This window comes from Mobula birostris, chromosome 11, assembly GCF_030028105.1.
Source record: "Mobula birostris isolate sMobBir1 chromosome 11, sMobBir1.hap1, whole genome shotgun sequence".
Taxonomy (NCBI): domain Eukaryota; kingdom Metazoa; phylum Chordata; class Chondrichthyes; order Myliobatiformes; family Myliobatidae; genus Mobula; species Mobula birostris.
In genome coordinates, this window is record NC_092380.1 from 46,992,638 (window position 1) to 47,015,879 (window position 23,242).

At 39.9% G+C, this 23,242-nt stretch overlaps 1 protein-coding gene across 1 annotated transcript in view; it reads left to right on the forward strand.

Moving 5' to 3' along the window:
• pdhx (pyruvate dehydrogenase complex component X) overlaps positions 1-23,242 on the forward strand; it is a 236,851-nt gene that overhangs the window by 96,786 nt on the left and 116,823 nt on the right. Inside the window, exons 4-5 of the mRNA XM_072272177.1 lie at positions 6,009-6,193; positions 6,653-6,751. Coding sequence (XP_072128278.1) covers positions 6,009-6,193; positions 6,653-6,751 — 284 coding nt within the window. The remainder of the gene's footprint in view (positions 1-6,008; positions 6,194-6,652; positions 6,752-23,242) is intronic.

The following is a 23,242-nucleotide window of genomic DNA, read 5'->3' on the forward strand; positions in this document are numbered from 1 at the left end:
CCGGGAAGAGTCAGGCCAGTATCAAATACCCAGCGTGCTTGATGCTGTGACTTCAGCAACATCACACTACACTCTGTCAGTTTTTCTGCGTTAAAAATAAACAGCTTTATAGTAATGAATAGTAATTGAATCTTGGTAGTAATTTCTCACTTGGCTCACAGCCTTATATACTCAAGCGATTCAAGTGAATACCTGGACTTTAATTAAATGTCAGTGGCACTACTTCTACCAGTTCCTCAGGCAGTACATTCCATGTATCACTGCAGGTGTAAAAGGACCCATTCGAAGAGCCTCTTCATGTTGAAATATGCAAAAGAAGTCCTACAGTACTAACCTAAAGACAATGAAGAAATGGTATCTTCAAGTCAAGGTGATGGGTCCTGAGAGGTTGATGGTGTTCCCAGTGTCTAGAATTCTAAATGTAAAAGAGATGATCAACTTAAATATTGACAATGGAGCCTTGGCAGGTTATTGCTGTGAATTTGTGCAGATGGCCAAGTTTAGTCCTACATAGATTTGAGCTTGGTGGTAGTGTTTGCATCAAGGAACTGAAGAGAATTTGGTTATACTTCCAATTTGCATTTGTTTTGCACTGTGATTTTTGGGAAATCAAGCAAACCTACTTGAGTTACACAAGATGCAAAATCTAGGTGTCTCCGTAATAATAAAAATATAGAGGATGCTGAAAATCCTCAGGATTCTGTGAGAAGGGACACAAAGCTAGCATTTCTAGCTAAAAAGGTATTCTGATAAAAGCCTTTGACCTGAAATGTTAGCTCTGCCTCTTCCCACAGATCTGCTGAGTGACTCCAGCATTTTCTGTTTTTAGGCTAGATTTTAACACAATTTTTTCTTGATTTTCTCCGTATTAATGTGTGGTCCAATTCAGCTCCTAGTCACTTCTATACCCAGGTTGTTAATAGGGCTTGGCAATGGTAAATGGTTTGAGTATCAATCAGAGGTTGTTGCGGTTCTCTGCAATTGAAGACAACCATCGCTCAGCATTTTCTGTAGTGCCAGTGTCACATGCAATTCACTATTCCAAGGGGAGAATGATTGCATTGTGTGAAGAATTACAAATGCTGAGCAGTGTTTTCTCTTTTTATTGGTGGTACTTGTTTGCATTATTGGTGTAGAAGATCTTGAATTTTTATATTTCTGGATATGATCATGGTTTCACTGTGCACTTCCAAATAAGCAACTGCAAATAAGTAAATGTTATGTGTAATGGAAAGCTTATATTTATGTTACGTATTTAATCTGCTTCACATTTGGATATAGAGGTAAACTTAATGGATCCTCTCAAATGAGAAGCGGAGGGATTAAGAGAAGGGTGCTTCAGACTTTAGGTCTGGATATCAGAAAGCACAGCTGCAAGTGATTAGGTGAAAGAGATTAAGGATGTGCAGGAGCAGATTGGAAAAAGTCGAGAATTAATTAAAGAATTGAAAGGAGGATGAGAATTATGTTTCTGTTACAGGAATAAGTCAGTGAGTGTAATCGTAAAAGGTCGATGGTTATTGATACAAATTAGGATAGGGATGTGAGAGTTCCCAAGCATACTGAAATAAACACACAGGGTATTATGCTTTAGGAAAATGTGGGCTAGTAGCTATATCTGTGCAAACAATGCTCTTTGTTTAAAAAAACAAATAAATGATAATAATTGCCACCTGAATTTGGCATTACCAGTTTTCATTGAGAGAAAATGTAATTGCTTCTTCACTAATAATCCATTTTACTTGGCAGTGATTCAGTAACTGCCATTCTTGTTAAAAGGCCCGTGCACTACAGAACTGATAATGATTTTATTTTTTTTATTTTATTGTTGACAGAATGATTTAGTGTTGTTTACAACTTTCTACTCCATTTACTCCTCAATACCTCAAGACAATGATCTGATTTCAGCTGGACCGTCACTAGATATAGACTTACTATATGGAAAAAAGGTATTCTGTATAGTGAACTAATGATTCTTACTCAAGGCCGGTAATTCAGATATCAAATTCAAAATACCATCATCATAAATTGCAAATTTCACTCTCATAAATCTGCCCATACCTGAAATAAGACCATTGTGGGTTGCCAGGCATCCAACTAACTTAGGGAAGGGAAACCAGTTTCCCCTATAGGTGCTCTCAGTCTGACACCAGATGTTTTGCGCAAATTCTATAACAGAAATACCATATGTCAAAATTATGTGATAGATTGAGAAGTGCACGAATGCAGTTTGCCAGTTTCAAACACATCCCAAAATCAAGCTTTTGTTTTAAAACCTCTTGGATCAGGGTGTCCGTCATCAAGAACTTTTGAGAAAGCTGCATGTAAGATCAGTTTTTCATGTAAATACGATGAAGTAGCTTTAAATTGTATGATGTTCTGGCCAGCACAAATGGTGGGCATCTAGGCTGTGAAAGAATTATCCAATTCATCCTACTTCTCTGCTCTTTGTTTTATTGTTAGCAAGGTACATATCAAATTACATCCAACAGGCACTGTCAGTCTTCATCATTATATTAACACATCCATGATGGTAGGTTAGTTTAAGAATTTTGACATTGTTTAAAGTCTAATGTTAGTTTGGTGGCAATTATTACATTCTTAATATATGAACTAATGACCATGTTGTTATTCATTTGAGATTAAATTGAATTGCTGAACTGAGCCTGCAATAAATAAATCCAAAATCTCTTTTAAAATTTGATTTTATCCATTCCAAGTCTCAAAAATTCTGCATCAAAGGTCATGAACGTAGTTGTTTAGTGGATGAGATTTAGAAATATTCCCTGTAAGCGAGAAGGTGGGTGTATGGGATTGAGTGGGATCTGGGATCAGCCATAATTGAATGGTGGAGCAGACTCGATGGGCTAAATAGCCTAATTCTACTCCTATGTCTTATGGTTTTATGGACTTGGGCTATCGTCCATTAGCACTTAAATCCACTATGATGAAGTGTCTCACGAGTTTGATCATGAAACCTATCAACTCCTGTCGGGGGAGTCATTTGGATATACTCCAATTTATCTATCATCACCAAATGTCAGCAGCAACTGTTGTTTTCACTCAGCTGTGGAGCACCTGGACAATTAAGATGCTCTTCATTGACTATATCTCAGCATCCAATACTACCTTGATATCCTCGATGGCAGCCTCAGTTTTTATGGATTAGCAACAACATCTCCTTCACACTGTCCATCACCACAGGTACACCTGAAGGCTGTGTGCTTAGCCCCCTGCTTTACTCACTTTATACCTATGATTGTGTAGCTGAGTATAGCTCCAATGGCTAGCCATTGTCACCTACCATTGTCGGCTGACTCAAAGGTCGAATCAGCATGTAGGGGGGAGACTAAAAATCAGGTTAAGTGCTGCCACAGCAACAGCCTGTCTCAGTGCCAGCAAAACTAAAGAACCGGTTATCAACTACAGGAGGAAGAAGCCAGAGATCCAGGAGGCGTTCATCATTAGGGGAACAGTGCTTCTACTTCCTTAGAAATTTGAACTGATTCAACATGTCACCAAAAACTTTGACTAATTTCTATTGATGCACAGTGAAGAATATCCTAACTGGTTGCACCTTGACCTGGTATTGAATCACCAATGTCCTGAAACAGAAAAGGCCATAGAAACTGGTGGATACAGCCCAGTCTAGCACAGGCAAAGCTCACCCCACTGCCACAAAAAAGCATCCTCCATCTTCTAATCTCCCAGCACCCACGCCATCTTCTCTTCTTGTTACTACTAATGGGCAGGAAGTACAGAGGCCCTCAGATTCAGGAACAGTTATTATCCTACAAACATTAAGCTCCAGAGCCAGCATGGCTTCATTCCCCACAACTCTGAACTGATTCTATAACCTACAGACTGACTTTCAAGGTTTTTTATAACATGTTCTTTTTCTTTACACAGTTTGACTTCCTTTGCACATTGGTTGTTTGTCAGTGTTTGTTCATGTACAATTTTTCGTAGATTCTATTATATATCTTTATTTTTCCTGCAAGGAAATTAATCTCAAGGTAGTATATGGAAGCATATATATATTTTGATAGTAAATTTATTTTGAAGTTTGAACTTTGAAATGGTGAATAGCAGTCTCCACAGCAGTGTGTGAGTACAGAATTAGAGAATTCAGAGAATTTTAAATTGGAAGACTGGTTTTTCTTAAGAAAAATAAATGAATAATTTTTACCTTGGCACATACTGTGGACCCTATATTCTGCATTCCACATTAGGTAACTTGGCCACGTGATTTTCAGTCTAGTCAACTGAGCCAGTTACAAATCCCTTCTCTCCACTCACCCGGCAACCAACCTGCAGCTCCCACCTCCTGCAGCAGGGGAGAGCTCAGCTCAGTTCAACTTTAGTTCACCAGGTCGTGGGAGCAGAAGAAAAGCAATTGTGGCAAAGAATGCCAAAAGAATTGAGAGCATCAGTGACTTAAATGGGAGGACAGCTGCCAGGAGCTGAAGGAATGGAGAGCCAGAATGCAAGTCAACTAAAGTAGTAGTTAGTGATATGTGAATGTTGAAAATAGTGATGGTTTACCATAAACCTCTCAATTAATGCAGTGCTCCCACTAAGAATAGAGTCTATACAAAGAGATTAAACATACGAGCTAACAATTTTGCTCGTTTTTCTGACTCCCGTTTCTGCTGTCTGCCCTCCTGCTAGTGCTTGCTCCCAAATTTTTGGTAAGGGAATAATGTGTCATTTTCTTCCAAGTCAATGTGCTGAGCTTGTAAATTACTTTTAAATCTCATTATAGCTCTTTTAAATAGATACTACTGTAAAATTTATTTCAGACAACTGGGTTGGAAATGGAATGAACATAATTTCTTTCACTGAAGAAGATTTAGGTTAATCCATATAATTGATTTCTAATCTTTTAATCAGGACCACTGTACTGGATATTGTCTTTTGTAGTTTTTAGCATGAATTACATCCTGGAGGCTTTCAGAATTATTGCATAACTGCCCACATGACTGACCTACTGATTATGTGACATTTGTAAAGGACTGATTGTTTTTCAAGAAGGCTCCATGCTGAAATTTGAGCTGTACCAGAATCAATAGATTTTGGAAACATGTTGAGAGCACAAGTCAAGTGACTTGGTTTGCCAAGCATCACTGACTTTGAGAGGAATAGAGGAAATCCAGAGCAATTGCAGCAAATGGTGCCCTGTGAGAATTTCCCTTCAGTTTTAATCGGGATCATATGGTGGCAGTGTTTCCTTTTCCTGCTGGAGGCTGAAGACCCACACTCGATAATTTAGGAACAGCTTCTTTATCTCTGCCATCAGATTTCTGAGCAGTCCATGCACACTACCTCATTAACCAATTTTTTGCACTATTTATTTATGTCTTTGTACTCTACTGCTGCTGCAAAACATCTCATGTCATATAAGTTGGTAATAATAATTTATCCAGATACATATTGATAAAGTAAAGCAGCCTTTCAAGTTAGATTTTGCTTCATCCTGCCAAGAAGTGTTTTAATTGGCAGATTTTGAAACAGGTTACAGATCAAGCTGTGAGCTGACCAAGTTAGCAGGTAGACTCGGTATGGAAGTGTTGACAGAAACAGGGTGAATCTTGATAGACTTTGATTTATGATTTGCCTTAGGCAATATACAATAGGTGGAGCTTCACTTTTAACTGTAATTGATAATAGATTAGATTACATTAGATTCAACTTTATTGTCATTGTGCCGAGTACAGGTACAAAGCCAATGAAATGAAATGCAGTTAGCATCTGACTAGAAATGCAAAGAATAGTGTTATTTACGAAATAACTGCGAATAAAAAGTAAGTGCTACAGCACAAATATAGAAGTACTGAGACAGTACAATATGGGTGCAATACTGCTTAGCGCTGTGATGTGAGGTTCAGCAGGGTCATAGCCTCAGGGCAGAAGCTCTTCCTGTGCCTGCTGGTGCAGGAGCAGAGGCTCCTGTAGCGCCTAATAGGTCTTTCAGTCTCCATTAAAGTGTTTCATCTGTCTATATCCAGGTGGAGGAAGGTACCAAAGATGTAATGTTAGGGTCCTTGCTTGCTCTGCTGGTGGCTGAAGATGAAGACTGGAAACAAGTTGAAATACCCACTCAAGAACGTGCTCCAATGCCTGCCCAAACTGTACCTGCACCAGTGCTGGCATCTACCTCTAGCAAAGCACAGCATTCAACTGGGATAGGCGAGTAAGTATAGAGAAACTGAGACACTATTATGCATAACGTACCGTATAACTTCAAGCTAGATTAAATTACTTCCCATTCAACATACTTTTAAGATTTTTTAGCTAGAATATGTTTGAAATATGATCATTCTTACAGTGTGGGAAATGCATCAGGTTACGTAGAGCAAGCTCTCACAAGTAGGAAAGTGGAAGTGGCCTGTGAGTTTATTAGTGCTTCAGAAAAGATATAAAAAAGATACATATTGACTAAGAGGAGAGTTCACCAGTTATCTATGAAGTAGTGCAGTGAGTCCTTTCACATGGCCCAAATGAGCTGACAGGTTCTCAGTTTAAAGTCTCTCCCAAAAAATGGCATCTTTGGCAGAACAAGTCTCCATGAGTAAGCTGTCCGTTAGTTCTGTCCTGGAATGTCAGCCGAGATTATCTTGACATTTTCTTATCTTTCCTTTTATTCCTTAAGTGTTCGTTTAAGTCCAGCTGCTAGACAGATCCTACAAACGCATGGGCTTGAAAGAGGCAGCACTCCCCCAACTGGACCACGGGGAATCTTCACGAAAGAGTAAGTACAAGTTAACAGTCAGTTGGGTTATTATTCAAATCATTAGACTGTTCACACCCATTTTTATAGTGAATGATACAAACGTTTGTAAATTGTGTAGAAGAATGCAGGAGAATGTGTACCAAAGTGCATGTTTAAGTATTCAAAAACTATAATAATTACAATATCCTGCTAAGAAATAACCTTGTAAGTCATTTACTAGTGAGAGAAAGTTAAGTCAAGAAATTGTTACTGGAACAAAATAGTTATCCAGGGGCATTACTCCCGAGTTGATCTGTATAGGAGTTCTGTAAGAAATTTTGCTAGTATGTTTGTAAAAGGAAATATATAACATTGAAATTTTTAAAATGGCAATTAGTAAATTAGTGACCAAGAAATTAATACTTTAAGGGCCATCTGATTCTTGTCAAGCATAAAAATTCGTACATTACCAAGATGCTTGAATGCATTTTGTTGTTGCTTGTGATGGATTGTTTTATAGCCCTCTTGGGTGTTTTGCACAACATGGAGCTTGAGTAGAAGAGTCAGAGCCAAGGTCCTCTTCCCAGAGGAGCTCACAGGAGCTCGCAGGGTGTAGTTGAGAGTGAATATCCCTCAAGTGTCTTTTAGGGGTTCAAAGACATGTCTTGTAATTCTGCAGTCCACTTGAAGGCCCTATACCACTCACAAAAAACAGGCTAGTGTATGTCTGAATCTTGTCACCAAGATTGACTAGGAATTTTAAATGGCAGGTTAACATCATACCACATCAAAGATTGGGTTTGAGATTATTCAGTTTATGTGGCACTGGGATCAGGATCAACTAGCACATCAGTCTCTAACCATCACTACCCAAAAGAAAAGGTCACGGACGCAAAATGTTGGGTATTTCTCTTTGTGCAGGTGCTGTCTGACCTGCTGAACTCTTCCAGTATTTTCTGTATGTATTCCACCTACTAAGGTTTCCTTAATGTGGAAGTTCCGGTGAGCAGTCCACCAGGTTTTTGTGGCTTAATGGAGTAAATTTTGTTTCTCTATCTGCGCTTTTATTGCAATTGGCATTGTCCCTAAGTTGTACAATGACTTCCAGGGCTTCAGTGTCAGCTTCCCTTTTCGTCGTTTCACATGGGACATTTGTTAGTTAAGCTTCATCACACCTGAAACTGATCATTCTTAACGTTTGCTCAATACAGAAGTTAGCACCTCTGAATTACAAATGTGTTTGCATGAACTAAGTGGATGAGACAAACTGACTCAGGTCTTTCATGCAGCTCCACTGGGTGCACACTTTCTGCTTTATAGGCTTATACCCACTGGAAAATTTGAAGGGAATAACAGGCAAGATACTCCAGGAGTCTGAAGAAAATGTGGACATGTAATCCCATTTCCAAACTTGCTAAACTGGAAAGAGAGCTGCACAATAGGGTTGTGGGCCCAAGACTAGATTTGCTACGGGGTCTATTATGTGTGACAAGGCTACCGTATTGATGAGGGCGAACTCCAAATACAGAGAATATTGAATGGGCTAGAGAGGCCTGAAACAAGATCACCTCACTACAGGAAACCATAGAAAGGGTGCAGAGGAGATTTACAAGGATGTTGCCTGGTTTGGGGCACATGCCTTATAAGAATAGGTTGTGGCAGTAATGCACTGAAAACTGGTTGCCAACCGCCGTAAAACACAAAAAAAAAGAATAGGCTGAGTGAACTCAGCCTTTTCTCCTTGGAGCGACGGAGGATGAGAGGTGACCTGATAGAGGTGTATAAGATGATGAGAGGCATTGATTGTGTGGATAGTGAGAGGCTTTCTCCCAGGGCTGAAATGGCTAACAAGAGAGGGCACAGTTTTAAGGTGCTTGGAAGTTGGTACAGAGGAGACATCAGGGGTACGTTTTTTTTTATAAACACAGAAAGAGGTGAGTGTGTGGAATGGGCTGCCAGTGACGGTAGTGGAGGTGGATACGATAGGGTCTTTAAAGAGACTCCTGGATAGGTACATGGAGCTTAGAAAAATAAAGGACTATGGGTAACACTAGGTAATTTCTAAGGTAAGGACGTGTTCGACACAGCTTTGTGGGCCGAAGGGCCTGTATTGTGCTGTAAGTTTTCTATGTTTCTAAGAGAACAGTCATAATATTGCAAGATTTCAGGTAGTAATCATATTTAATGAAGTAATAATATTTGTCTGGAATACAGACAAAGATGGGAGATGGAATTGAAAACCTACTACGTCATGTCTCCCAGTGCTTCCAATCCACGTTATGCTATTAGAGAACTGATCACATATAGGATTTCAATAGTTCTGAACATAGAATATTTTTAATCTTGAACCAACCCAAATAGTTTTCTAACTTTATGCATATGTCAGCATTTTAACATTTTTCTTTAATGATCAGGTAATATATAATAAGTATTGAGATATCAACTTTGAGAAGCTTTTGAGTATTTTAGCATGAGTTAATCTGGTACATTTTTTTGTGTCTTTGAGGAACTGGATTAAATCTTTGCATATCAGCCTTTGCCTTATACATATCTTAGTAGTAGGTAAGAGGATGCAAGTTCCTCTGTAATTGCTTCTTTACTGGCTAAATTATTTGAGAGTTGTCTATAGTGAGCTTTTTCTTGATTAAGATTAGGTCAAAACATACAGTGAAATGTATTGTTTGCATCATCATTTGTGATGTGCTGGGGGCAGCCCATGAATATTGCCATGCTTACAGGAGCAACATAGCATGCTCGTATTTCACTAACCCTAACCCGTACGTCTTTGGAATGTAGGAGGAAACTGGAGCACCCAGCCTACACCCGTGTGCTCACAGGGAGAACATACGAACTCCTCATAGCAGCAGCAAGACTTGAATGCTGATCAGTGATCACTGGTGCTGTAAAGTGATTGCTTTAATCGCTATGCTACTGTACTGCTCTGATGAAAGCAAAGCTGTTAGTAATCTCAGTGTAAGCAGATTTATGTACTTGGATGCAAAGAAATCTTTTTCACGCTTGTCCAGCAGCTGGCTTTTATCCCAGGATGGCAGTCTAAGACAGCTCCACAAAGCTTTTTTGTGGGCCTTTCTCTTGGCCTAATAACCTCTTTGAGTTTTATTTTACTTTATGCTGTACAGAATTAAGTTGAACCTGACCTACAATTCGCAAGACTGAGCAGATCCTACAAAGCTGGTCTGACATTTACATCCCTATTTGCCCCGATATATTGTCACTTTCAGGCTTTTGTGTAGGGGAATGAGTTAATCTGAGCTGACTGCCAATTTGGACATCACTGGCCAGCAACGACAAATGCCCCATCTCATGAACTTGAGGGTTCAGCAGGGCATCGTGCATTTGTTGCACTTGTGCTGGGGAGTGGGGATGCAAACAAATATCCTCATCCTTGCAGTGTGCACTAAAGTTGTTCTTGGGTTTTTGGTTAGGAGGAGATCATGATGGTGATACTACATTGTTCTGACCACTTTTCATTACCCATTTGCCAAGCTCAGTCAGGGTGGCAGTGTGAAATGTGAGGAGGATGTTATGAGAATGCAGGGTGACTTGGACAGGCTGGGTGAGTGGGCCGATGCATGGCAGATGCAGTTTAATGTGGATAAATGTGAGGTTATCCACTTTGATGGTAAGAACGGGAAGGCAGATTATTATCTAAATGGAATCAAGTTAGGAAAAGGGGAAGTACAATGAGATCTAGGTGTTCTTGTACATCAGTCACTGAAAGCAAACATGCAAGTACAGCAGAGTGTGAAGAAAGCTAATGGCATACTGACCTTCATAACAAAGGAAATTGAGTATAAGAGCAAAGAGGTCGTTCTGCAGTTGTACAGGGCCCTGGTGAGACCACACCTGGAGTACTGTGTGCAGTTTTGGTCTCCAAATTTGAGGAAGGACATGCTTGCTATTGAGGGAGTGCAGCATAGGTTCACAAAGTTAATTCCCAGGATGGCAGGACTGTCATATGTCGAAAGATTGGAGCGACTGGGCTTGTATACTCTGGAATTTAGAAGGCTGAGAGGGGATCTTATTGAAACATATTATTATTAAGGGATTGGACACGCTGGAGGCAGGAAGCATGTTCCTGCTGATGGGTGAGTCCAGAACCAGAGGCCACAGTTTAAGAATAAGGGGTAGGCCATTTAGAACAGAGTTGAGGAAAAGCTTTTTCACCCAGAGAGTGGTGAATATATGGAATGCTCTGCCCCAGAAGGCTGTGGAGGCCAAGTCTCTGGATGCTTTCAAGAAAGAGATGGATAGAGCTCTTAAAGATAGCGGAATCAAAGGTTATGGGGATAAGGCAGGAACTGGATACTGATTGCGGATGATCAGCCATGATCACGGTGAATGGCGGTGCTGGCTCGAAGGGCCAAATGGCCTACTCCTGCACCTATTGTCTACTGTCCTAATCTACACCCAAATGAGCAAATTTCTATCTTGGACTCTTAACTAGGAATGGGGAACAAATATTTTTACTGACATCCCCTCCCAGAGAATTTAAATTACCCATTAACCCTTGTTTCTCTTAGCTACCTGTGAGGCCATCAAAGGTAGCTGAGAAAAGAAACATAGGCTTCTCTTTGTCTTTGGATTGCCAGTAGTGTTCAAATAATCTGGCACACAATGCTGCCAGCACCAGCAGATTTTCCAGACTTTTGCTTATTATTTAAGACCCTAACACACATTTGGCTCACTTGAGATACTGCGCAATATTATTCTAATTTTTCGAGTGAATCTATCGAGTTTCAATGGAGCACAAGAATCCCAGTGAGTTTCAGGGGAACATGTGGACTGGATTCCCAGTGAGTTTCAAGGGAACATGTGGACTGGATTCCCAGTGTGCTTCAAGGGAATATGTGAACAGGAATCCCAATAAGTCTCAAGGGAATATGTGAACCAGGGTCCCAGTGAGTTTCAAAAGAACATGTGAACTGGAATCCCAGTGAGATTCAAGGGAGCACAGGAATTTGGGGTCCTGGTGAGTTTCAAGGGAACACAGGTTCTGGGGTTCCAGTGAGTTTCAAGGAACATATGGACTAGAATCCCAGTGAGATTCAAGGGAGCACGTGAACTAGAATCCCAGTGAGATTCAAGGGAGCATGTGAACTGGGGTTCCAGTGAGTTTCAAGAGAGCATGTGAACTGGGGTTCCAGTGAGTTTTAAGCAAGTGTGTGAACTGGGGTTACAGTGAGTTTCAAGGAAATATATGAACTCGGGTCCTTTTGAATTTCAAGAGAGCATGGGAAATATTACCAGTTAATCTCAGCACCAATTCATAGGGCATCTGGGTGATCATGTATTACATTATTGTTTTACTATATTTGCATTTGCAATTGCCGTCTTTTTTTTCAATTCACTAATTTATTCTTCAGGATCCTTTCTACTTTGGTTGCAGGACACACATCTCAGATGTGTTTTCACTTACTCCATCTAGCAGGCTGTGTGATCTATCCTGATGGTAGTTGCAGAGCTCTCTTATCAGCCCCCTCAGCTAAAGTTTATTTAAAACTTCACTCATTTAAGCAAGACAAGGATCATAAAATCTTCTCAACCATGTTTCTTAAAAAGAGGCAGCCTATTATTTAGGATTGACCATTAAAAATTGTAATGCCACTTCAGCTTAAGAAATTTTACAAGAATAAGCAAAAAAAGGGGCAGGACAGCTAGTTGTGATCAGAAGGGCCCTGCACTGAGCCTCATCAATCATGGAACTGGCCTCTCATTAGCAACTTCACTTGGGAGCACGCTGGACCGAGGACATTCAACTGACCAGTTCAGGCAGCTTGTGGTCATTGAAAGGTCCAGCTCTATATGGTTATGCAGCCACTTCGTCAAGTGGAGGTTTAATAATTAACATGTAATTCAGCACTTTTGACCTTGACATTTGCTGCAATCAGAAAGTAGTCAAATCTGATTCTGCTGGATTAGACCCATAACATCAATAAGTTTTAAATACAAGCTAAACCATTTAATGCATAAATAGGCTATCTTCATTAACTTGTAAGATTTTATATTTATATATTTTTGTTCCAGTAGGGGAATGGGACTGATGAGCAATTGTGTCCACCTGTGCTGTCATGATTATGCATAAACACATATGTGTACACAGACACTTGCACAGGTATATGTAAGATGGCACCTGTCTCATTTGAAAACCATTTAAAGGAGATGTGCAACGGAAGTTTTATATACATATAGGGCAGCAGGTGCCTGGCATACATTGCTGGAGGAGATAGTAGGAGCAGACGTGAATGTCTAAGAAGCAGACTGATGAACAAGCAGGTAAAAGGGAGATACGCCTCATACACGGCAGATGGGATTACTTTACATTACTTTCTGGTTGGAATAGACATGGTATGTGGGCTGAAAGGCCTGCTCCTATGCTGTACTATTCTATATTCGAAGTTAAGTGTTTTTTCTTTCCATCTGCTCAGGAAAATCTTCATACAAAGACTTCACTTGTTTTAATTTATTACTGGATGTCCACTGTACAGCATTGCATTCATGAGAGAGATTAATATACTCCAAAGACATCTCTGATCTGCACAATCCTGAATTCATCCCCGGAAAGAATAATCTCAGTTATTGAATGCTTCTGGGCATTTTGTTTGAGTAACAGTTAGTGCACTATAATATCTGAATATCTACATGTCTGAATTGGATTTTTTTGTTAGCTAGTTGATAAACACAATCATGTGCCAATTATTTAAATTTAGATTCAAGTCTCAACTGTCAGTGAGAGCTGAAGCAAATTCTGTTTCATTCTGAAACGACAGCTTGCATAAGCCTGCAGGTGGTGTTAAAGGGGAGGCAGATTTTCCAGAGCTGTTATTATTAAAAGTTGCGAATAAGAATTTCTTCCTACTCCATATGAATATATTTCATGAAACTGCAGAGTGACTAATGTTTTCAGGGAAATGTGAAAATTGGATATGCCTCATTTTAAGTCTTTACCTGGAAGCTTAAAATGTGGATTTTTTAAAAAGTCATCCTTTAAATACAGGGAACTACATTTTTTTAGATATTTATGTTGAGTGCATATGACATGCAAGTTGCCTTGAGTGTTTTACAAATAATCCACCCAGTTTTAAATGACTCTGGTCGAGACATTAATTAACATTAAGCTGTCAATCTCTGCAACTGAGCAATGATAAATTATTGGGGTAATTTACTGTGTAGCCCGGTAATGACCTTAAAGTGTCCCTAAGGCAATATGGCGACAGCTAATACAGGCATACCTGACCTCAAGGACACATTTATGATTTTCAGGAAAGAGAATTTTCTGCTATCATTATATTTGCACGCACACTAGTTTAGATCACGAGGAGATAAGAATTGCTGATGGAGAGCTAAGCCAGAAAAATATTCCTGTACTATGTTTCATCTTATATTTGAGGTCTTGCAAAACCCAGATTTGAACAGTGAATTGGCTGTAACTAATAATACAAACGCTATTATTAGCCACTGATAATGGGATTTTTGTGATGGTAACCCTGAATGTGTGCCATCTCCCAGGTGAATACTGGATTCTAAATTTGCACTGATCTAATTACCATCCACATTTGTCAGACACATTTGCTGCAGATTTCAGAGACAGTGAGGCAGAGAAAAAAGAGACAGTTGATTGCATACTCACTCTGTCTCACACTATCAGTTTGTCTCCCTCCTTGTGTAATCAATCCAGGTTGTGCAGAAGGAGCCAGTTCATTCATTCAGTATCTTAGAGGTCAAGGGATTGAATTTTCCTGAATGTTAAGTAATAATGAGCACCCTAGGTGATCATCTGGTGACTGAGCAGGAATCTTGTTTGTTACCCCATTCAGAGAGATCATTGCTAATCTGTATCTTAACAATTTACCCTCGAACATAATCTTTGCTGTCTTTGCTGAAGCAAAACTCACTAACTGTCCAGTATCCACAGCCAATAACAGGAATTCCGCAGATGCTGGAAATTCAAGCAACACACATCAAAGTTGCTGGTGAACGCAGCAGGCCAGGCAGCATCTCTAGGAAGAGGTACAGTCTGCGTTTCAGGCCGAGACCCTTCGTCAGGACTAACTGAAGGAAGAGTTAGTAAGAGATTTGAAAGTAGGGGGGGAGGAGGAGATCCAAAATGATAGGAGAAGACAGGAGGGGGAGGGATGGAGCCAAGAGCTGGACAGGTGATTGGCAAAGGGGATATGAGAGGATCATGAGACAGGAGGTCCGGGGAGAAAGACAAGGTGGGGGGGGGGGAACCAGAGGATGGTCAAGGGGTATAGTCAGAGGGACAGAGGGAGAAAAAGGAGAGTGAGAGAAAGAATGTGTGTATAAAAATAAGTAACGGATGGGGTACGAGGGGGAGGTGGGGCATTAGCGGAAGTTAGAGAAATCGATGTTCATGCCATCATACCTCACCTACCACCCCACCAGCTTCCGGGTCCAACATATCATCCTCCGTAACTTCCGCCACCTCCAACGGGATCCCACCACTAAGCACATCTTTCCCTCCCCCCCCACCCCGCTTTCCGCAGGGATCGCTCCCTACGCGACTCCCTTGTCCATTCGTCCCCCCCATCCCTCCCCACTAATCTCCCTCCCAGCACTTATCCTTGTAAGCAGAACAAGTGCTACACATGCCCTTACACTTCCTTCCTAACCAACATTCAGGGCCCCAGACAGTCCTTCCAGGTGAGGTGACACTTCACCTGTGAGTCGGCTGGGGTGATATACTGTGTCTGGTGCTCCCGATGTGGGTTTCTATATATTGGCGAGACCCGACGCAGACTGGGAGACCACTTTGCTGAACACCTACGCTCTGTCCACCAGAGAAAGCAGGATCTCCCAGTGGCCACACATTTTAATTCCACATCCCATTCCCATTCTGACATGTCTATCCACTGCCTCCTCTACTGTAAAGATGAAGCCACACTCAGGTTGGAGGAACAACACCTTATATTCCGTCTGGGTAGCCTCCAACCTGATGGCATGAACATCAACTTCTCTAACTTCCGCTAATGCCCCACCTCCCCCTCGTACCCCATCCGTTATTTATTTTTATACACACATTCTTTCTCTCACTCTCCTTTTTCTCCCTCTGTCCCTCTGACTATACCCCTTGACCATCCTCTGATTACCCCCCCCCCCCCCCTTGTCTTTCTCTCCGGATCTCCTGTCTCATGATCCTCTCATATCCCCTTTGCCAATCACCTGTCCAGCTCTTGGCTCCATCCCTCCCCCTCCTGTCTTCTCCTATCATTTTGGATCTCCTCCTCCCCCTCCTACTTTCAAATCTCTTACTAACTCTTCCTTCAGTTAGTCCTGACGAAGGGTCTCGGCCTGAAACGCCGACTGTACCTCTTCCTAGAGATGCTGCCTGGCCTGCTGCGTTCACCAGCAACTTTGATGTGTGTTGCTTGAATTTCCAGCATCTGCGGAATTCCTGTTGTTGGCTGTGGATACTGGACAGTTAGTGAGTTTTGCTTTAGCAAAGACAGCAAAGATTATGTTCGAGGGTAAATTGTTAAGATACAGATTAGCAATGATCTCTCTGAATGGGGTAACAAACAAGATTCCTGCTCAGTCACCAGATGACCACCTAGGGTGATCATTATTATTTAACATTCAGGAAAATTCAATCCCTTGACCTCTAAGATACTGAATGAATGAACTGGCTCCTTCTGCACAACCTGGATTGATTATACAAGGAGGGAGACAAACTGATAGAGTGAGACAGAGTGAGTATGCAATCAACTGTCTCTCCTGTCCCATGATCCTCTCATATCCCCTTTGTCAATCACCTGTCCAGCTCTTGGCTCCATCCCTCCCTCTCCTGTCTTCTCCTATTATTTTGGATCTCCCCCTCCCCCTCCCACTTTCAAATCTCTTACTAACTCTTCCTTCAGTTAGTCCTGACGAAGGGTCTCGGCCTGAAACGTCGACTGTACCTCTTCCTAGAGATGCTGCCTGGCCTGCTGTGTTCACCAGCAACTTTGAAGTACCCACAGCCTTTGTCTTGAGCAGAAGTGGGATTTAAGGTGGGTTAGATTGAATTCTTCTCTTCCACCATGTATTGCAAGAAACAGTTGAGTATTTTCTCCCAATTTAGTAATTAGAATTTTTGTTTACTCCCAAGTCAAATGTTAGCGTTGAATGCATCCAGCCTGATGCAATTTTCTTGTCTTTTATACCATAAGATATTCAGATGGCAATCTGTTCACAGACATGATGTTTCCAGGCATGAGCTGGCTAATGTAGACAGGTGTCTTAGTGGGTGACCATCTTTCTGTTTCACTCCATGTAGCACTGCCCTGTTTGGCACAGACACAGAGACCAAAAATACGAACTCTGGAAAGCTTATTTACATATATTTCAAACTCAAACTAATTTATAGCTTGAATGTGCTCTCAAATGTGATAATTTTTAAAATGATGTTGTTTTTAGAGCTAGACTTCCACAGCCCAGAATTAGTTACTTCAGCCCACCTTGTATGTGCAGACTCAAGTGAATTAGTTTATTGTCACATCTACCGAGGCACAATGGAAAACAAGTCTTGCATGCTATTAGTACAGATCAATTTATTGCAACAGTACATTGAGATAGTATGAGGTAAAAACTATAATGGAGTGTAGAATAAAGTGTTACAGTTACAGGTTACAGGTAGCAATCAGGTGCAGGTTCACAACAAGGTAAACTGTGAACAGTTCGTACTATTGTACCAGGGAACCTTTCAATAGTCTTATAGCCGTGGGATAGAAGCTGTCACTGAGCCTGATGGGACATACTATACCAATCCCATTTACCAGCATTTGGTCCATAACCTCGTATTCCTTGCTAATTATGAGATATTGAAAGTCTCTGTCTTCAGCACCCTTTTGGGTAGTGCATTCCAAATTCCACCTTCTGGATGAAAGAAAGTTTATGTGATACTCCACTAAACCTCTTACTTCCTACCTTAAACTCATGCTTTCTGGTTATGGATACTTTACTCACAGGGAAAAGTTTACTGCTCTGTATTTATGTCCCATATCTCTATCAGGATTCCTCCCCTCTTCCTTGTGACTACCCCATCACCCTTCCAAAGAAAACAAACCTGGCTTATCAAATCTCTCGTCATAACTGAGATGTTCTCTATCCCAGGCAACGTTCTGGTGAATCTCTTCTGTACTCTCTCCAGAGCAGTCTCATCCTTTCAGAACTGTAACATCCAAACGGCATACAATATTCATGATGTGTACTCACCAGTATTTTCAACTTTGCAGCTCTTATATTCCATGTCACAGCTTAACAAGGTTGGTTTGCCATAATGCTGCCTTTACTACCTCCTTCACCATCACGTCCATCTGTGTTGTTACTTTTGGGAGCTATGAGTTTCTACCCTAGTGTTCCTCTGTGCATCAACCCTCCTTAGGGCCTTCTCATTTACCTTGTACAAGCTTTGATTGATTTTACAAACTACATCACACTTGTCAAGATGAATACAATATACAGTTTCACTCCCATTACAGAGAATAAAAGTATTGAAATCTGCAGTAGAAATTAAAAATGCTTGAAATATGCAGGAGTTGATTAGCATTTGAAAGAGAAAACTGGGTTTTAATCCTTTGGAATACATACAAAATGCTGGAGGAACTCAGCAAGCCGGGCAGCAGCTATGGAAAATGGTAAATAGTTGACGTTTCGGGCCAAGACTATTCATCAAGATAGCCCTTAGCCTGAAATGTTGACTGTTTACTCTTTTCCCATAGATGCTGCCTGGCTTGCTGAGTTCCTCCAGCATTTTGTGTGTGTTGCTTGGATTTCCAGCATTCTCTTGTTTGTGATTTAATCCTTTGGATCTAGCCTCACTTTCAAAGCTCCCAGTTAACTTCTCCACCTTGCTGCACTCTTTATTATACATGTAAAGGCCCTGGTAATTAATGGGTTCTGTTTTTACAGATATCCATTAGTTAATTTTGTCCTTAAGTCAGAAAACATATAAACTTGATATGGTAACCATACACTAAGTATTGTAATGAATGACATCAAAAGTGCATGTGACTGATACAGAAGAACAAATATTAAAAGTGGAAAGAGGGGAAACTAGTTCATTTGTTTGTAGGAACAAATGTATATACATATGTCAGATATTTTAATTTAATAACATTATGGGAGCTCACTCATATGTGAAGGTACATCCATCAGTCACTCATTGGTAACTTGAGGTGGCCTGTAGTAAAATGGCTGGTTGTGCATTGAAGATCACTGAAGTCTGTTGCTATGTATGAAAGCTCAGTTGCCAATATCTTTTCATTAATCTAGCACAATTACATAGAAGCAAGTACTAACAGTAAGTCTTTTGAATGTAAAGTTTAATTTATTTAAAAACACAGAAGTAACAGCTTAATCAATGGGAGTATCTTCTGTGGTAAATTATTCAGATCCACATCAGAAAACCAGTGCATTTTGGTTAATCAGATGGGTTGATAGAGAGGCAAGCAAGTTCCACTCTGATAGCTTTAATATGATGATTCTGGTAGAAATTTAATATATACTATGTTTCAGAATACTTGTGGAATTTTAATTAAATACACTTTTGAATTGTGTAGCTTAAAGCAAAGGAAGGCAGAGACAAATGATGATGGAGACAGCAGCCAGAGAACTGGAAATGAATCCCAGTGAATTGATCCACTTGACCTGAAACAAGAGTGTGTGGGCCATGGCAGTCAAAGCTCAAACTGGACATGGCACCTGATGATGATGATGATGATGAACTTACTGATGAAAATTAAATTTGATGTGTGACAGGACTAGGAATGTCTCCTTAGATTTTTTTGTTTTAAGTTTGTTAAAGCATTGACTTTGTCAGCTGAATTGAAACAATTATTTCACTACTATTAGCATTCAAAATGGTAATGAAACATCTGACTGAAGTGCTGAAATAATCTGATTTTTGCATACCAATGCCTCCTTAGCCTTGAGCTAATTCAGTGATAGACCCTGCAGTTTCCTGCAAGGTGGCTATGTTATTTATTGTAAATGGCACTTTGATTACTTGAATGTGCTAAAGGTCATTAAGCTGCTTCAGAATGTTATAGCAGAGATTTAGATATACCCGGATCAGACACTCATCCCATCCCCATCAGATTATTGTAAAAAGAGGGAAAAATATACTGTACTTTCCCAATTTCAACAGCAGGCGGCGCTCCATTTCATCTTCAGAGTTCCCACATCACATTTCTATAAATTATCACTTCACCAAAAAAAACTAAACTTCAGAATTTCCATTTGTGTAGTCAGTCATCTTACGGAATTAAAAACGTGATGGACAATGAGCTGCTCCTTTCGTTAACTGCAGAGTTTTAGTTACAATATGTCCAACAAGAATTAACTTCTGCACATTGATTTCAGGAAAGAAATCTTAACCAGTGGTCAGATGATTCTACTTAACCCTTGATCCTGAGGTGACTAATGCTGAGATTATTTCTGCACGGTTAACAGTTGTATCACATGCTTTGAATTGTTTGCTTTTTGATTACACAAAAGGAATGATTGAAAAAATAAAGAAGTGTCTTAGTATTTGCAAATATAAAAATAAAATATAACACATGTTTAATCTATGGCACAAAATTTAGAAAGGTTAATGGGCTTGAACACCCATGTGCATTATTAAGCAAAACAGGTACCAAAGGACATTTCAGCAATGGGTAAAGCTTTGTCCTCTGTGGAAAGATGGACATCTTGTAGTAAGTACTAATTCTTTTGTTGCATGACTTCTTTACTCGCCATACTTAATATCCTTAAAAATAACATCTGTAAGTTAAATATGTTATTGTTCAGACTTTTGGATGAAAAATTTCCAAAATATTAATTGTGTTATTGCATTGCCTTTTACGGTGCAGAAAGTAAAGTTCACTATGTAGTTGTATGTCTGACTTTCCTTTTGTCTGTCTGTTTTGCATCTCCTGCTAGCCCTTTGCTTTAAGTTTAGACCAATGGTCATCTGAATGTAAATCTGCTTCCTTGATGCTGAGAGAAGCTGGGTGTTTAGTAATAGTTTCTTTCCTTGCGTTAAATTTTTATTTCTAACTCATGGAAAGATATGTTTTGCTTTGTGAATTAGTTTAAAAGAGGGCTTTGTCTAAGAAAAGAACAAGAAGCTGTCAAGATGCTGATGTATTAGGTGCAGTATCTATCCATTGGACAATGCAGCTCTGCACCTGCACATGGTCAGATTGGATATTTGAATTAACAAAATTGCCTTAATTCCTTCTGAGAGTTTCACTCTCAAGCAAGAGGCTGCTGAAGCCTCAAACTGAAATCTACACCTTTATGCATGAATGAAGAGGAATTGTGGGCAACAGGTAATAATTTACCATTAGGTAGAGAATGAAGTTGCTTCTGGACTAAAGAGCTAATGGTGATTATAAAAACTTACCAAGAGCTAAGCATACATTCAGCTCTCTTAATCAAACTTGTTACTACTAAGAATGTTATTTAAAACTAATGTATTTTATTAACAAAATAGTTTAAAACACTGCAGAGTTTCACTGTCACATGGTAGTTGTTGCATTTTGGAACAGGCAAGTGAATTTGGGTAAGAACTCACAAGAGAGAAAACATTTACCAAGATGGGTACAATCTGCACTCATTTCACTGCCTGCATTCCAGACAGAAATTCTCTTAAAATATTCATATTTTCTGACTAGTAAGGTAGCTGGCATCGACTCCGTAGAATGTAGCAGTGCTTTAATTTTAAAATAATATTTAAACTCATATTAAAAATAATTAAATCAGGACCTTTCCAAAATATTAGGTTCACCTGATGTTTTTTTCCATTGAGACTGATATGTTAAATAAGCAATAACTGCACAAGGCTGCTTCACATTGAATGCCTTGTCCAGCACAGGAAGGTGAACCCTCCAGGTCTTTTCTTTGATTTTAAACCAATTCTGGTATGAAAGTAAAACATCTGAATGGTGAAGATTTTAACTAACTTTACTATTTCTAACCATTTAAGCAGATCAAGAACACTCTCCAACTGACAAGGTTTTAATATTTAAATGCAATAGAAAATTTCAAGCCTTATTATTTAAATAATTTAAAAAAATTCTTCTTTCAGCAATATTTTTAATGTCACGCTTTTGCCATAACTAATTTTTATATTGAACTTCTCACACTGCACTTGTGTAGAAAATTTCTGCCTGGGCACCATAGAGAAACTTTAGTGCATTGGTACTTCTTCAAAACAACATTGAAGTTTAAGGTTTACAGCTATGTAGTCCAACTCTTGACCACAGCCAACTGATGATCTGACTCTACCCTCTTGCCCCAGCTCTCACAGTACCAGCAGCCAACCTACACAAGACAATCTCCTCCCTTCCCACCTCCAGCCACTTCATTACTTCCTTCATGCTATCTCTTATTGATCCCCTCTTCCCTCATTATGATATGTTCTCCCCCGCCCCTGCCGTCCTACTCCCTGCACCACTTTTCTTGTTATAACTCAACATGAATGTTAATGAGATACTCCATCTCAGGCCTAGTTTGCTCAAGGTTAAAGTACAAAAGACAGCTGTTAACAATAGAAAATTCTGGATGATCTTTTTAAAGAAAATTTCATTCATCGTATGATGAATGTTATATTTTTAAAGCCAGGTCATACAGGAAATATTTTGTTCATTCTAAATTAAATGTTATGACTTTTTTGAAGAGCAGTGAGGTTTTTCAGCCAAATAAGTTGGATGATCTCAATTAACCTGCACTTTAAACCCTTATCTTGGCTGATATTAACATGAATAGTTTTAGCACATGGAAGGCAGTTTAATCTTGATACTCTTCACCAAAATCTTCTACTTAAACTGACAACAAGAAGCATATTTTCTTGCCTTAATTGTTTGTACCCTTCTTTAAAGATGCAGTGAGCATACAGGCTTTGGTGTGGCTTACTCTGTGCTGGTGCAGTTTAACAGTGCTACCCACTGCCAGGTCTGCAATTTTCAGTAAGCAAGCTGTAGCTCTGCTTTTCCAGTTGAAGCCTGAGTCCATGCTACAAGTACAAGGCCCAAGATACAGTTGCGATTACATTGCATCTTCTGCCATTCTCCATGATTTGATGAAAGCTCATGGTGTCCGCATTGGAGGAATGTTCAAAGTGTTGATCGCTTATTTTTAAAATCAAGTTCAAATTCAAGTTTAATTGTCATTCAAACATACATGAATACCCATGTATACAGTCAAACAGAATAGCTTTACTCTGATGCCAAGATATAAAACAGTACCAGCAGTCATACACAGCATGTGGTATATATAACATATATCAGATAGCAAGCACATAAAAGACAACAGTAAAATACAGTCACACAAAAAAAAATTGTCCAAGTTCCTGAGTCCATGAATATTACAGCAGTCTGCTGTTGGACACAATCCAGTTTGTCTTTTGCTGAGCGAACACTGGGGGGGGCAGCACTGACTCCAACGCCTCCCCCGGGTGGCTGCAAATGGATAACACCACGGCTTGAGGCCTAGTCCTCGCTATGACTTTCAAGGTTGGGAATG